At 35.9% G+C, this 16936-nt stretch overlaps 1 protein-coding gene and 1 long non-coding RNA gene across 3 annotated transcripts in view; one reads left to right on the top strand and one right to left on the bottom strand.

The window, feature by feature from the left end:
* mtnr1c (melatonin receptor 1C) overlaps window positions 1–16936 on the bottom strand; it is a 34985-nt gene extending 18049 nt beyond the window's left edge. Inside the window, 1 exon segment of the mRNA NM_001161484.1 lies at window positions 16493–16936. Coding sequence (NP_001154956.1) covers window positions 16493–16688 — 196 coding nt within the window. The 5' untranslated portion in view covers window positions 16689–16936.
* LOC137490107 (uncharacterized) lies at window positions 2192–5483 on the top strand. 2 transcript variants are annotated; one of them, XR_011009468.2, is made up of 6 exons: window positions 2192–2314; window positions 2560–2703; window positions 3421–3537; window positions 3630–3671; window positions 4018–4104; window positions 4489–5483. It is a non-coding gene; the product is annotated as an uncharacterized lncRNA (long non-coding RNA). The 2 variants fall into 2 exon arrangements; XR_012406824.1 differs by having other exon boundaries at window positions 4018–4148.

The raw sequence follows: 16936 nt of genomic DNA, 5'->3' as shown, positions 1-16936 counted from the left end.
GAATATGTAAAGTTTGAACACATTACAAGTACATATGTGATGCAGGATGAGCTTTTGTTTTTTAATGAATGAATAAAGTAGCATGTTGCTCATTAAATATTTAGATTATATTATTACATAATATCCGTTCATGTTTGTTGACAAAAATATTAAATTCAATTCACCTTTATTTGTATAGCGCTTCTACAATGTAGATTGTGTCAAAGCAGCTTCCCATATAAGATCTTAGTAGATGTCAGTTTACTGTTAGTTCATGTCCATATATGTTCACTGTAAAGAATTGCTCTGCAATTTGACAATTTAGGATGCCAGCAATGCTGTTACATTTACAAGTGCACTTAATTAATAACTACCATTGTGCTGTAAAACTACAGCACAGTTGTAATTGTTAATTTACACCCAACGGCCCAACTTTATTAGGTACACCTACTAGTACCGGGTTGGACCCCGGTGTGGTGTTCAAGGTTTGACATGTTGTCTGTTCAGAGATGCTCTTCTGCATACCTCAGTAGTTATTTGAGTTAATGTTGTTTTTCTATCAGCTTAAACCAGTCAGGCCATTCTCTTCTGACCTCTGGCATAAGCAAGTCATTTGCGTCCACAGAACTGCCGCTAATTAGATATTTTCTTTTTTTCTGACCATTCTCTATAAACCCTAGAAACGGTTGTGCATGAAAATCCCAGTAGAACAGCAATTTCTGAAATACTCAGACCAGCCCGTCTGGTACCAACAAACATGCCACGTTAAAAGTCACATATGCGCCCGAAATTTTATCTATGCGACCTCAAAATATATTTGGGAGCACTTGTGCGAGTGCATAAAATTGTTGTGTGCGATCAGTTTTTACAGCAAAATGTTCACCACATGCGCGGATTCAGGAGACATTCACGCAAAATGCATCTCTAAGCTCTTTGTCTGCACTTGAAATGCAAAAGGCAGTGCTCAGGAATGGTTTAAAACAGTTGTCATGTCAAATTGCTGCAGTAAACAAAGCCAAGTCCGTAATGCTTGCCCCGCCTTCGCGCTCTTCTTATTGGCCCACCACTGCTCTAGCGCTGAAATATCAGCTGTCAATCACTCAGTCAATGCCTTCTGGCTTGGGATGACAGAGAGAGCTACTACCGCGAAAACTTGTAATGCGCTGAAGATGAGAATGAAGATAACACTGACAGATTTTGCTTTAGAAACCATGGCATCTAAAGTTAGTGACCATGTGCTAAATGTTAATCCACCATCTACACTTTTCGAAGAGTGGAAAAAAGACTTCCGTTGGCTTCAAGTCCGCTATGAAAAGTCTATGGGATGGAATTTTCAGGTAGCTGTTTGCCACATCTAGCATGAGAGCTTCTGTTTAATCCATCATATAATCGTCAGATGCTGTCCGCCGTGCAAGAGGCAGCTATTTGTCAAATTTAACACCACGTACACCATCGCAAATAGGCATGCACTGAGTAAACTAACATTGCTACTCATAAAAAGACCGGTATTGCTATTAACATGACGTATGCATATAATAAGGTATGTGTCAAAAGCATCAGTGCAATATCAGACAGCACCCGTGAGAACAGCACTGTTATACCGTTAACAGATTCATTCATGTCAAGCAGTGTGTGCAGGGCCGGTGAGCGGTCCGTGTATATGCTTTGGTTTATTTGGTGGTGTATTTGCTTGTAAGTTTGATTACTGTTGGTTTCAAATGCAATAAATATGTTTGTATAAAACTTAAAGTTATGGTGCTTATAATTGGTGGGTGCGACTAAATTTTGGCTGATGAAAAAATTTTGCCTACATTTTTAAAGTTAGGAGCACCGGTGCTACCAAGCAAAAGGGTTAATTTCGAGCCCTGTGTAGTATTAACAGATGCATGTGAATTCAAGTTAAATGCTGTAGTTCCAGAAAGTGTTGATTTTTTCTGTGACATGCAGAGCATTTATAAAGTTCACCATATAAATAATGCTAATTATTAAACATAGGCTTTCAAATACGTCAGTGCACTGTTAGACATTTCTGTAAATTACACAGTTATTTACTGTATTTCACCCAGTGTAATACTGCAAATTCCTTTTACGGTAAATAACTGTATTTACCGTTGCATTATGGGAATTTAGTGTGACGTCGAACAACATATACAGCGATGTACTGTATTTGTAAAAATTCGTGTATTATACTGTATTTTCCACAACTGCTTCAACGCCACCTTGCGGCGATTCGACTACTCTGCACCACATTTTGCCTGAGGACCCTGGAGCAATTCTGGAGGACAATTTATTAGTGTGCCTGAAGAACATACTGGATTTAACAAACTTTACTCTGGTAAGCTGAGGCAGTGTTTCATTTTACAGAATGTTTTGTGGACAAGAATAGAACAAAGTAAAGTATAAAGTTGGCTATTATTATTTTCTCTGGCTTGGCGTTATTTCGCCCATTTGAGAAATATATCATCTATTAAGATGTTACCTTTATTTAATTTATTACATTAACACTACTATTACTTTAAATAAGACTGTTTATGACTATTAGCCATTGTTCTCGTCATATCTTTTTATTTATTTACATAGGAACCGGTGTTGCAGCGGGTTTTGGTTTAGGAGGGAACCAGAGGTATGCAGACAGTTTTGGAGGACACTTAGCACGAGACAACGGTCCGGCAGAGAGTGTTTTCCCCCAGAAGAATATGAATGAAAGACCATCAAATAATCCAGGTAAAAACGCGTCTGTCTGTGCTGACAACACTCGACATTGATTTGAGCACCTCTATTAGCATTTGTTTGCTCGGCAACATTAGCTGAAGCGATCTTAAAATGGTAATGTTAACTGTTAGCTAAACTGAGCTAAGTTTATACTGAATTGGACTCAAACTCATTTTAACGTGCAACGTTTAACTTATATTGATTTATACTATATATATATTAGATGTTGTGAACTTATTTTTCTCTGGTTTAGAGTAACTTATATCGTTAGCTTGAGAAAATAACATCGCGACGTAACCTATAAGAACGTTAACGTAAATCTACAATATGCATAGAGGTAAAGTTGGTTTTATACTCGCACATTCGTTCATTTAGAAGACTCTAACGTTATACTGTTTACCATGCTACTTTGAATATTCGATCAGAATTAGCATGCCAGTATGACTTGAAATCAACATTAACACTGTTTATTTGACCGTGAGCATGTTGTACTTTGATAGTCGTTAGCTGCTAAAATGATTTCACTATTTAGAGTTTGCAAATAATACTTTTATGAAATTAAATTATTAAGGGGGAAGTCTGAATCTGCTAATATAAAACCAACTTTACCTCTATGCATTATGCTAATAACCACCTTTTTGCTATTTATTGTTTGCTAATTATTTTTTTATCACAACTCTTGACATTTGGTTTAACATAATTGTTACCATTATATTTTTTTCTGTTTAGATATGGCACGAGCACAGCACCAGGTTTTGTCTGAAGAAACAAACAGCATTTCGGAGGAACATCTTGATCAGCACAGCCTTATGCTTAAAAAATAAGCAAGACCAGTAAGCAACCAAGGTAAACAAATAAAAAAAAAGTTGTGTGGAGGTTGTGGATTGTAGCATGGTATTCTTATCTGTATTTTTGGCTTTTTTATGGTCTCAATATAGAATACTGGGAGCCTGCCTGTGCAAACTGGACCTCATACAACAGTAAGTACTGTACATCTATTTGTTTCTCAATATAGTAACGTTACTTTTAATACAAAATGTGTCACATGTTTAGTTGCTAGCTAAATAAAAAATCTTTTTCCCTTTTTTATTAAACCATTTAGTAGGGTTTTTTTTTCATCTTTGTTTATAATATTTTTGAGCAGATTGAGGTCTGTCATGGGTCAGACATTTCAAAATACAATAATTAGTATTGGGATACATGCATTTGTCTATGTATTAAATGTCTTTTTCCCCATTTCATGTTGCCTAAATATTTTGTAATATTAAATAATAAATATTATTATATTAAATAAAATAATAAAAAATTTTTTATAAATAATTCCAGACGATGAAACAAATTGCACAGCAACAACCAGAGTGAGCCAGAAGAAGGCAGGAGAAGTAGTGAAGAGAATGACAACCATGAACAACAGTGAGTTATCCTTCTTTCACCAGCTAACTGAGAACTTGGATTAGGTGAGACACTCTCAATAATTGTATCAGTATTCAGTCAGTTTTAGTTTATTAGGAATACATAAAACAAATAGTCTAATCTGTCCTGCAGTGAATCAACCCATCACAAATGCTTCAATGTTTTTGTAAAACCTTGTTAGGGGAAAAAATAAACAGGACATTCTGGTTAGTTATCTTTTAAACATGGTAGTGAGCAGGTTATGAGCAGGAGCCAGTTGCTCAGTACCAGCTGAAAACTACCCCAACCTAGCTGCCATGCTTCAAAATAATTAACCAGTATATGATTTATTTTTTTTAAACAAGCTTCTTCTATGCTTATGTTAGTCTGTTTGTCCTTATCCAGAGTTCTTCATAATCCTGGACTGGGCCAAATCCTGAACAGATGCTGTGGTGGTCATGGAGGAGTGAATCCTAAAAGACACACGTGATCAATGAGTTTCCGCATTGATCCAATGGGCCAGCCTGACCACCCGCTGGTGAACTTTCAAGCCTCCGGTGCCTAGACTGCGGCCTTGCACAAGTTTGGCTAGAGGAGAACTGGTCGTGCCCAACTGAGCCTGGTATCTCTCAAGGGATTTTATTCTACACTTTCGTCAGTTGGTAAAGTTTCTTCCATGCCACTGTCGCCACTGGATCGCTTGGCTACGATTGGTGGATCGGTGGATTTGCTCTTCAGTGTTTGGACTTTCAGCAGTGACACTTACTGCTTCAATTCTGAAAACTGGACTGAAGCAGCTTCAATTTACAAGAACTTCTATGTTAAGCTGCTTTGACATCATTGATCTACATTGTAAAAGTGCAATAGAAATAAAGATGAATTGCATTTGAACATGTGAATTCAGACCTTGTTGAGCATTTGACACCAGAATTAGTAATATTTTAAAGTTGTGTTGTTTCTGAGTCGGCTAATAGTTACAAATATTTATTTTTCCAACAATATGCAATTCAGAAGTTTAAATTTTTTTTGTACATGTATGTTCTAGTGCTTTGTGTGATTTATTTATTTTTAATGTGTTGATTTTATTGCTTAATGTAATTTTCACACATTTTCCTTAAATGCTTTAAGCATTATTAATGTTTTAAAGAATGGAATATTTTGTAATTGTGTCTGGTTTAATGTCAGTAGTACTTAGTACAATTGGGTTATTTTTTCTCAACAATATGCAGGTCAGACACTTAAATTAGTTTTGTACATGTATGTTAATGTGCTTTGTCATTTTCAATGTTTTTTTTCTTAAAAAAAAATATTTTGAATGATTGAAATGTAATGTTTTTACACATTTTTAAGCTTGTTTTAAGCATCTCCAATGTTTTAAATAAAGAGTGTTTATTTTGTTAATATTTTGTAATTGTGTCTTTTTTAGGTCTATAGTATTAAAATAATATTAATAAAATTATATTATAAAATATTTAGGACAAAATTAAAAGGTTTACAGTAGCTAACTGTTAACTTAGGTTTTTACAGTAGTTAACCATTTTCAGACACTACAGTAACATGCTGTAAACGGATTTACAGTTGTATACTGTAAATCTAAAATACAGTAACTTACTGGCAACAGTGTTGCCAGTAAGTTACTGTAAAAACCCTTTGAAATGTCTAACAGTGTGGTTTAAAAAGCCAGTGGAAGCATATAACTTATCAAAATGCAACACTACACAAGCAGTTTCTTTATATAATTAGTATATTGCTTTTTTGAGAGCTTGTTTACAGCCTTTTTGAAGCAGTGTGTGTGCAAGTGTTTATGCGTATGCATGAAAAATAAAGAGAGTCAGTATTTCCCCCTTCATTTCCATAAGTACTTAATGCGGAATTATTCCTGTATGCCAGCCAGTCATATAAAACAGCGAACCGGCATCTCAGGAGCTCTGCCAACAGACAGATCAAACCCACTCCAGATACACAACATCTTCATGCTGTGATATGCAAATGTTCATGTTTGTTCTATTATTGTTAAAGCTCTATTAGGCTGCAGTCATTTTACTGTAGTGAGATATGCTGTTGTCTGGCAAACAGAGTGTCCAGCACAGCGGGTCAGAGGTGTGTGTCTGAGGCCGCAGCTCAAGAAAGAAAATATGACCAAAGCAACCAAAGATGTTCACAATCACTGTAACACTCCATCACAAGCTTTCCCATCTGCACACACACACACACACACACACACACACATTACAGCCTAATTCAAATGTATAATCCATTCTTTTCAGATATGACCATATAAGAGCATTGGCATATCTCAGTTGGAAGCAGAGGAAAAGCTATAACATTGTTGGCGGACTCACCTTATCAAATGAGACACAAAATATTTATTTTTACGAGAAAGGAGAACAATCCTGCATAGTAAACATGAAGAATAAATAAATGAAGGATGAAGTTATTAAAGGAGTTATAAGTTCTGGAAAGGTCCTTTCAATCCAGTTGTGTGCATCCATTTGTTGAAAGACAAATGTATGAGCTGTCAACCAATCAAATACAAGCACACAACTGCTGTAAAGCAGATTGGTCTTCTTTACTCATCATCCTCATCATCCGTTCTTTTAAGTTTCAACATTGTCAAAATATTTCCAGTTCAGACAGTTCTTTGAAAATGACTTTAAATTGCAATATTTTAAAAGTGAAGGCCTGTTTTTAGGATATTTCCTTGGTGTTTTTCTAGAGCCAGGATTAATCGAAACTATCTTTATCTCTAATTTATATACTGAAGATGAATAAAGGTCTCAGGGGGTTGGATTAACATGAAAGTTAGGAATTAATTACAGAATTTTCATTTTTGGGTGAACTAACCTAATACACTTAACTGTATAATAAAGGGATACCTAATCCTGCTGTTGCTGGAGGACCACTGTCCTTCGAATTTTAGCTCTAATTAGCTGTACAGTTCTCTCAAACTTTTTAATGAGAATGAATAGCTGGTTCACATGTGTTAATTAGGATTTTAGCTAAACTCTCTAGACACCTCTGGGATGATGTGTGATGCCACTTTAAAGTCCACATAAACCTGAAGCTGCCTTTTTTGTATTGTGATGCAGTTCCTAAAGAAACTAAATATTAATTGAGTAAACAGTGGGCGTGGCTTGTTTTTTCTACTGCGAGCTGATTGGGTGTAGTAAAGTAGAAATCTAATTCGGAAAGATCGGGAAATGGGTTTAGAAGAGTTATGAGAACCTAATAGACTCCTCCTCCTTACTATTTGTGTTTGTTGGAGGGGCGTGCTTAAGTATGTTAGCCACGCCCAATACCTCAAAATCATATAATCTGAGCTTTCAAATAAAAAATAAAAAAAACAGGAAGTGTATTTTTAGATTTTAATTTTAGATTACATGGACATTTTTTTCTTATTGACATGCACAGATGAATTGTTCACCACAAAACTGGCTAACAAAATCATATGGTTAGTTTTGACTTCATGTGTACTTTAGACTGACTATTTGTTACATTTACGGTTTATTGCATTGATATTTTGTTAAAATTAATGATATTATATATATTCTCCAAGAGCCCAAAAATAATCATCGGTTTAAGGAATTACTTCCATTAATACTATTCTAAAATATAAAAGATACACATAAAAATGTTTTTTGCTTGTTCAAACTACTTCTTTAAAATAAGCTGAATCAACACAATTCTTGAGATTTCATTGTTCAGTCCACATAAATTTTTTATGTTCAGTCCACATAAATTTGTGAAAAGTGTAAAGTTAACTTAATTGATATGTTGGGACAACATGAATGAATTGTGTGGAAACCTGCATTCTTTACAGTGTAGTGTAGGCCTGCCTCCATTCAATCTCACACATACTCTGTAGCTTATAAAACAAATACATCTGAAACATAAGCACTGGACACCAAAAAGCTAAAACTGCCCCAAATGTCTGTGTTTGACAGCATATTTTGTCAGTTGTTCAAATGAACAAGAGTCTATTTTTGAATAGATGTAAATGGAGAAGAGGCTTGAGAATAAAATTATAATGGTGTGTTACAGGCAGCAATGCAGCAGGAAACCACCACAGCCCACTAAATCTTTGATTTGTGCATGGTGTGTCTAACTGGGTATAGGTTTATAATCAACATAGGCTCATTCGGAAAACATACCGCAATATACATTTCTAGAGAGTACCAAAAATGTCCCAGCAGCTACATTTTTTTGCAGTTATTATTTTCACAAATCCACCAGGGGGCGCTGTATTTTTTTTTTTTTTAAGATCTAAAATTTTTCTCGTGAGTGCCATTTGCACCTGCTGTCCTTACATAATTCGCGAAGGCTTCCTTCTAAAATAAGCCTATGTTGCAATAATATTTTTTCCCTCCAGTATGTGGTCAAGACATTTAAACGAACCAAGGTTTTTTTTTATTAAAACAAAAAATATTAAACAAAAACAGCTGGATTTAGTGAAATAAAATAAGAATAATAAATTAAAGAATAAAAACTAAAACCAACTAACACTAACTTTAGTCACAGAAACACAAATTTTAAATCATTAGAATTAATTAACATCAGAAAATCTGACCAGCGACTTTTCAGAGAAGTACCTGTGGACGGCTCTTCTACAGACAAACATATTTTCTTCATCTGGCAAAATACATTTAAACAAGGCACGTTTAACTACATAAATGATCTTTAGAGTCCACATGAACCAGAAGTTGTGTGTTTTTTTGTTTTGTTTTTTATCGTACTGTGATGCAGTTCCTGGAGAAACTTAATATTAAATGAGTTAACAGTGGATGTGGCTTGTTTTTTTACTCAAAGCTGATTGGATACAGAAAAATTGGCATTTTGATTCAGAAAGATTGGAAAAAGTGTTTGGGGAGAGTTATTACAACCCATCAGACTCATCACCTCATCACCAAAACTGACAGATGGAGGGGCATGGTTATATGTTAGGTACGCCCATTTTCTATGATATACGTAATCTGACACATTAACTAAAAAACAAGTGCATTTTCAGATTTCAATTAGAAGGACTAACTATTTTTTTTTCTTAATGACATGCACAGATTAATTGTTCACCACAAAACTAGCAATGTAAGCTAACAAAATGGCTAGTTTTGATTTCTTGGGGACTTTAATATGAAGATGTTTGTCTTAATTCTTAATAATAATTTACATTTATTCGTTTTAGTTGCATTTATGTGCTTTTCAGTTCAGCACTTATTTTACTTTTATTACCACAAAGCTTACACAAGAGTTACTGTAAGCTGTGCAAACACTAAACCTTGCTTTGGTCAACACTGGATGTGACCTATTAACTGTTAAACTAGAATTACTGCTAAATATGTGTAATAATACAAACTTAAACTAAACAGATATTTACAGCAAATTAAAAAAAATAGTATTAAAATAAAACTACACTTGATATGAATATGCTTTCCTGTGGAACTTAATGATCATATCTAAAATATGCACTTTTAGTCTAAATAGATGCATTCAAAATCAATCTTTGGCTCATAAATCTAAAGGGGACATGCATGCCCCTTATGTGTAAATAGACATGACGTCTCATGTGGTAGATTCCAAAAGATCAAGGACATTCAAATTCAAACTATTACACGGGTCCCGCTAGCGGTAAGCACTGATGAGCAACAAGACAGAGGAAAGTTTGTGAGGAAAGGCCACAATTTTGCACCCCAGGAGTTGGCTAACCTTGGCGGAGAGTTGATAGTTGATCAAATGCCTAACCTTGCTTATAGGCAAGAGTATGCTTTAGCAAAAAAAGAGAATTCATATACTGTCATAACGACCTTCACTCACCGGCTGTGTGTATAACTACAATGAGAGTAGTTCATTGCCTTTCCTCTGAAAGCCATCTGTCCATCAGCAGCCCTGAGTGTGTGCCAATGCCAAACACGGCTGCTGTTTCAGGTGAGGCGTAATGGACAAATTGCAATATGCTGATGCTGCTAATAGAGACACTGTAATGCATCAGTGACAATTTAAATGGCCTTCTTCAGACCGGTGGCAGTTCCATTTTAAACTAACAATCTTATTTTTCACATAAGACCGGGTGCAACCATTGTAACTGAAATGTGTGGAGACACATCTCATTGATTTTAGCCATACAAAACAGCTTGTTATTCTGCTTTATGTCACAAAATTGTATTTTCTTATCATAAAATAGTCATTAACGCACTGCTCTGTGGAGCAAGCACTTTGACAGTTTACTGCCAATTGTTATTACTTGTCATTTACCCAAAGGAATAAGAAGTCAGAGCTTACGCATTGCAAAATAACATGAATATCATCAGTATAGCAGCATTAATACAAGTTTTTGAAAGTTAACTAATACTCTTTTTTAACAAGAATCCTTTAAGCTGATCAAACATGACTGAAAAGACTTCTGTTTACATGTGCATTAGCAGTGTAATTGTTAATATACATATAATAATCAGAGTAAACACTTGGGTTTTCGTCAGAAGCAGGCAACTATACATTCGGATTATTCACCAAGGAAAAGTGGTTATTTTTACCACCATTATTCACATAACCCAATGCACAGCTCAAATGATGCATAGCGGCATGTAGTAGGCGTCTTACTGGCCACTTTTTTAATGCACTTAAATCAAGTGCAAAACACTGAAGCAAGTAAACATTGAAATGTGATGGTAATTTCACTAATGCCCATGCTCACTAATGTCGCTAATGCAACGCCAATGTCACTAATGCCACGCCATCACACTCTTTGTGACATCTCTCGATGAAGGAGCAAAGACTTTTGCTGAAAGATTTCAGCGATTGGAAGGAATACTTTAGTATGTCAGTAGTTCATTCATGCAGTTGTCTGAGTCAGAGTGGAACAGATGCAATTAAAGTGTTTACATGATTTTGGTTAGTACAGCAAGCTTCGGTGCATCAATGTAATCAAAGCATTTTGTTTACAAGAGGCAAAGTTAAAACCCAATATTGCCAGAATCTAATTGTAATCACGACATGGTGTAAATGCTCGCTGTTAAAAAAAGAATGCTGAAAAGGATTAAAAGAAAAATAGATTTGTTTATAGTATAACCATTTATCAAATTATCCAGAAAAATGTAAAGGGATTGTCCTCTATAAAATTAACATTAGACATTTTAACAATAAAGGGCCAGGGGGAGATGGGGGTTGTGTGGTTTGAAAGACCCATTCCCCACTGACAAAATCCAGAATTTGACCCAAAAATGAGCTCATTTATCCCATTTTGGACTGGTATGCCATCATAAATTGTGAAAATTATAGAAAGAAAAAGGCTTTAGGACAAATTAATTTTGTAATCTAGCTGTAAGCAGCAATTATCAGGGCCAAGCAGCCCACCGGCCACATCATAAACGACTTTTCGGCAGCATGGTCTGAGCCAAAAATGGTGGAAATTGGGCTAACAGATAATTATGGGCTAACTATAGACAATTCAAAGCAACAGACTTTATGGTGGACAGAAAGTCGTGTCCATTAGGGAATAAATTATGCCAATATTCTCTGTTTGATCCAGGGAATCTGAAAGACCACTCTCATGACAATAGAATACTCAAGTGGCCAAATTCTGACTGAGGAAAGTCTGAGCTGGCCAGTTTTTATTAACAAAAAAGAACCACCCTTTACAACAGGCTGGCTACGGGCCTGAGTCAGCAGCAACTGCCACAAAAAGAGTCCAAAAAATCATCCACAGGCAAAGAAAAAAAATGCCTGTGTTTTATGATGATACATTGAGGTTTTATTAAATAAAATGATTGGTCTGAGCAAGAAACTATTATTATTACTTTAATCCGCAGCCCCCACAAATCATCCTGACCACATTCTGAAATTTGGGCAATATTGAGATTGAATTTACCTCATGTAGACCAAATACTCTAAATAAACCGATGCAATTCACCTCAAAATTGTAGTGTCGCATTATAACTATGCGATGTGCAAATTTACATGTGAACTGATGCTCTGTGGTTATGACTTGTGCTTTATTGTTCATTAAAAAAGCTATTTGTGTTTATCTTGGATATTTCAGCTTGAATCGATATTACATTTCTTTCTACAATCTCAATCAGTAAGAATAACTTTAGAGATTCCCAACCTTTCATATTGTACAACAGAGCACCACATGACCCACTGTTTCAGCCAAACGTCTTTAATGTTTTGCTGAGAAAAACTATCACCTACATCTTGGATGGCCTGAGGGTGAGTAAATAACCAGCAAACCCTTATGCCTTTAAGCAGGAAAACCAAATTTAACTGTGAAAATAGCAGGAAAATGTTAGTTGAGGAACAAAATCCGCAATTGTGTGACACTGAAGACTTTAAAAATGGCTGCTGGAAATACAGCGGGGTTTAAATGATTCGAATCACCAGGTTGATACGTTTGACTTTGGCAGATGTAATTTGTGCCAAGTCCTCCTGAACAGCACGAGGGAGCGCTAGCTGATGCTGGACATTAAGAAGCTATCAGTCAGCACTCTAGTCTAAAGATGGGCTAAAGAAGGGGGGTAAGGTATTGATTAAACCCAGCTTGTGCTCCCGCAATCTACACAACCCCATAACCAAGCCTGACGGCAGTAGAATAGCCTGAGCTGGGAGGAAAGCAGGTTTCAATGTCCTCATGCCAAAAATTCCAAAAAGTCATATATAATATAAATTGATATAATCATCCGTGTTATTTATTTATTTTTTGTAAGGCTTTGCAGAACTTACAATGTATTCTTAATGAAGATTTAAGAGTACAACTTGTCCTTGCTGAACAATAATATAAAAGTTTAATTTAGAATAGGACAAGGCAGTGGCGCAGTAGGTAGTGCTGTTGCCTCACAGCAAGAAGGTCGCTGGTTCGAACCTCGGCTCAGTTGGCATTTCTGTGTCGAGTTTGCATGTTCTCCCTGCCTCTGCGTGGGTTTCCTAAACAGTCCAAAGACATGCGGTACAGGTGAATTGGATAGGCTAAATTGTGTGCGTGTGTGGTGACAGAGATGGGTTGCGGATGGAAGGGCATCCGCTGCGTAAAAACTTGCTGGATAAGTTGGCGGTTCATTCCGCTGTGGCGACCCCGGATTAATAAAGGGACTAAGCCGACAAGAAAATAAATGAAATTAATGAATTTAGAATAGTTTGATAAAAAATTCATAAATACACTATACATTTGTAACAAAATCTTTACACCATATATAGGTCAAAAATGAGATATCCTATTTGGTATCTGTCTACATCAATTTAGATCATTTATTTTTTTATACATGGAAAGCATATAATACATGCAAGCACTTACTTGAATATTGAGAATAATTCTGTTTAAGAATAAATTGTCAAAATGAGTGTCAAATAAACAGCATCATAGTTATTTGGATGTAAAAATTAAATTACACTGGTACTTATTAAAATATTTAAAATAATAAATGAATACAGTAAATTTATTGCAGATTAAATAATGCGTCTTAAACTTCCTTACAAATACATGTATTAAAATCTGATGAAGGATATGCATCCTCAAAATGTTTTATTCTAAATATGCCTAAAATAATTTTTTTATATAAATTATTATTCAGAGTGTGTTTTATGTAAATTAAACAGGGTAAACTCTAGATACAGTAATGAATAAAGCTACATATTACATTCTTTTCTTGATGAAAAGCTTTAATTTGTCACATTGATACACGATCCCTTGACAAAATTATTATCTAAGGCCACTTGTCCTTGAACACAAGAGTTCTATCATATTTTAATGCTTCTCCTGAGCCCATTTAATTAGTCAAATATGCTATATATTATCATTTTGATGGACATTTATGGAATAAAATATTACAGCTATATATTTTGTGTCTTTTAATTTACTCAAATTATTTTTCTGGCTCAAAATGAGGCAGAGGTGGAATCCTGATGATTACATTTTTGCTCCATGAAACAAACACATTTTGCATGATTCTGGTAATATTTTCAGGTAAAACATACCTTATTTAAGAAAAAAGTCTCAAATTAAATGTAATAAAATACATAAGCAGTTCACTTGGGCTCTGTCGATAGTCATGACTTCCTGACAACAGCTGGGGTAGTACAAAATTTGATAGAGGTGGCTACCTTGTAATTTATCATGACATAATTTATATCAACTATTCATGTTATGTTTATTCATGTGTTTAAAGTGTACCGTGAACAACTGGCTAAATAAATACACATGAGCAAACTGCCCTTCCCCCACTAGCAAAAAATGGCTACTAAGAATAAAATTGAACAACAGCAAACACAAAAATCACACCTCAGCTATGGCACAGTGTGCAATCATGCATGCGTCTAAAAGGCATGAAAAAGCCAGTGCCATGTCCTGATCCTGCTGTCTCTGTCCCCAGTGATTTCCAGTCTCTCGCAACTTGTTCTGTGCTTAAAGGCATGAACAGCACATAAATAAACATTAAGAGAGAAAAAAAAAATCACCAAAACTGCACCAGCAGCTCACGTGCCTCTCTTTTCGAATGCATTCCCACCTATATAACACACAAGAATCAGATCTTACAGAATTTTCCAAAAAACAACATTCAAAATTCTGACACGTCCCTATTGAGGTGGAATCAGCTGAGCGTGAATGCAATGAGTTATGAGTCTGGGGTTCGTCCATCCCAGTCATGACAACCAACAAAGCTGGATCTCCCTTCTTAATACATCCACTCCAGCAGCTCATGGCTAAGGGCAGGCTTGGAAAATACCGCATGATCTGAGGCGGTGGGATTTCGACACGCTGCCAGTACAGTTGTGAGCAGCTGCAGCGATCGGAATGGTCTGATGAAAGGAATATACACAAAAAACAACGCCAGCCACACTGGAGCATGTCCTCTCCATAAGATCAATGCACATTTCCTAATTCCCTTTTGTGGACCCCAATATAGATAATCAACCACTGTGTTCTAATACTGAGAAATGCTCGTCTCCCAGATTGCTTCAAACGTGTGTAAACAGCCCACTGTGGTCGGATGATGGCACTTCAGCTCTAATAAGATGTTCACAGAAGATCCCTTTCATGCTTCTGTCTCCTCTGCTCATATCATCTTCATACCAACAGGCGAGTAGGACTTAATCAAGTGGAATAGCTGAAACTGATAAACATATCTATCCCTCGCAGGCAAAGCTCTGCTCCTTCGCTCTCACATATATAAGATTACATGCAATACAGAAGGAAATCAGATAATGTAGCAAGCAACAGGTTCTTTAACATATCCTGTACACAAAGAGGTCAGAAAGTCTCAGGACATACCAACAAGCCAGGATGTAAAATCTAACTGGCAAGAAAGTGAAAGATTTAGATGTTATACAATGAATTACAATGATTCTGAACTATTTTTAGTCAAATAATCAAATTTGGAACATGTGAACTCCTCTGAAAAAAAGGTCAGATTTTCCAGCACCGAAAAACAAGATGCCCTTTGGAATATCTTCAAAATACACTGCTTGACATGGATTATTAAGATTTTTTTAATCATTGCTCTTTTCAATTAAGCCTTACACTTAAAGTGTTAGTATGTTTATGAAAATTTAATTTATAATTAAAGGATCTTATAGATTTACGAAGCATTTTCGGTAAAGCTCCCAGACTTTTAGACTCCACTGTATATGAGAGACATTGTGTTTTATAATTTGACTGTATTGTAATGGTCTCACATATCTGGCAACTGTTCCTTCATCGCTCAGCCTGCAGTATAAAATAAAGCCCTGTAAACTGAGTTGTTTGCTTACGTGCTTCTGTTGAAGCGATCATGCCTTGGGTTACATTCTCCTGACAGGTCTTTGCACATCAAAAAAACGTGGGTTATTATGATATTTAACATCTTATATCTTGTTTTGTTACACAATACAAAAAAGACAGCCATGTTTTGCCGGTGTCTTATGTAACTCCGGGGAAGAGGGAGCATCAAAACATAGAGCACAGGGAAGCATGTTGCATAGGTGTTGATTTAGCATATAAGACCTGCTTCTTCTCAGTTTCCAACATTGCAATGAACTACCTATATGAACTATATATATATTTACAGAGACCAGTTATCAATTATCTGTATTAATATTTTAAAGTGTTTATGTGTGCTTGAGTAAAATGTCATATAAAATGTTTTATTCTGTAAACTACTGATAATATTTCTTCCCAATTTGAAATAAAAATATATGACGTGCTGGCAAATATAAATACATGCATGTTTGTGTGTGTGTGATCTATGATCTATGCCAAACTGACAACAACAGCTGTTAACAAGCGAAAGACAATCTGCTTACATGTAAGTGTTTTTAAATTCTTAGCATACTATATCTTTAAACAATTACTACATATTGTAATAAAAACATCTATAAAACCTCTATAAAATTATAAGATGTTTGCCTGTCATTACAGTACACAGTTATCTCTCCCAGGAGGACTTCACACCTGCATTCCTCAGTTTCTTGTTCCTGTAGACGGACAAGATGACCAGCAGATTTCCAACGATATCAGCCACGGTGGTGAAGATCAACACGCCGGCGAGGGTGGCCGCGACCCCGGGAGACGTGCTCCTGGCGGTGAGACAGTTGTTTCCCTGGGATAAACTATCCAGACAGCTTAAGTTCGCCTTTGTCATCGCCATTCTTATGGAGCAGTGTAACGACACATTAAAGTTTCCCCTTTGCTCCACTCTTCAAGAAAAAACGGCAAAGTTGCCGCGAACAGGTATAGTCGTGCACCTTCCCGAAAACAAATCCAATCCATTCCACTTACAAAATGTCACTGTACTCATAGAAAATCCGTTTTCATGCAACTTCCAGCGCACGATAAATTAGCCTATGCCACAGTGGATTTCCCAGTAGCTCCCATTAAATTCAATGAATGTTTGGT

Source organism: Danio rerio, chromosome 5 (assembly GCF_049306965.1).
Source record: "Danio rerio strain Tuebingen ecotype United States chromosome 5, GRCz12tu, whole genome shotgun sequence".
In the NCBI taxonomy this organism is placed as follows: Eukaryota; Metazoa; Chordata; class Actinopteri; order Cypriniformes; family Danionidae; genus Danio; species Danio rerio.
Note: the sequence above shows the minus strand (reverse complement) of the source record. Positions and strands in the feature narration are given on the sequence as shown.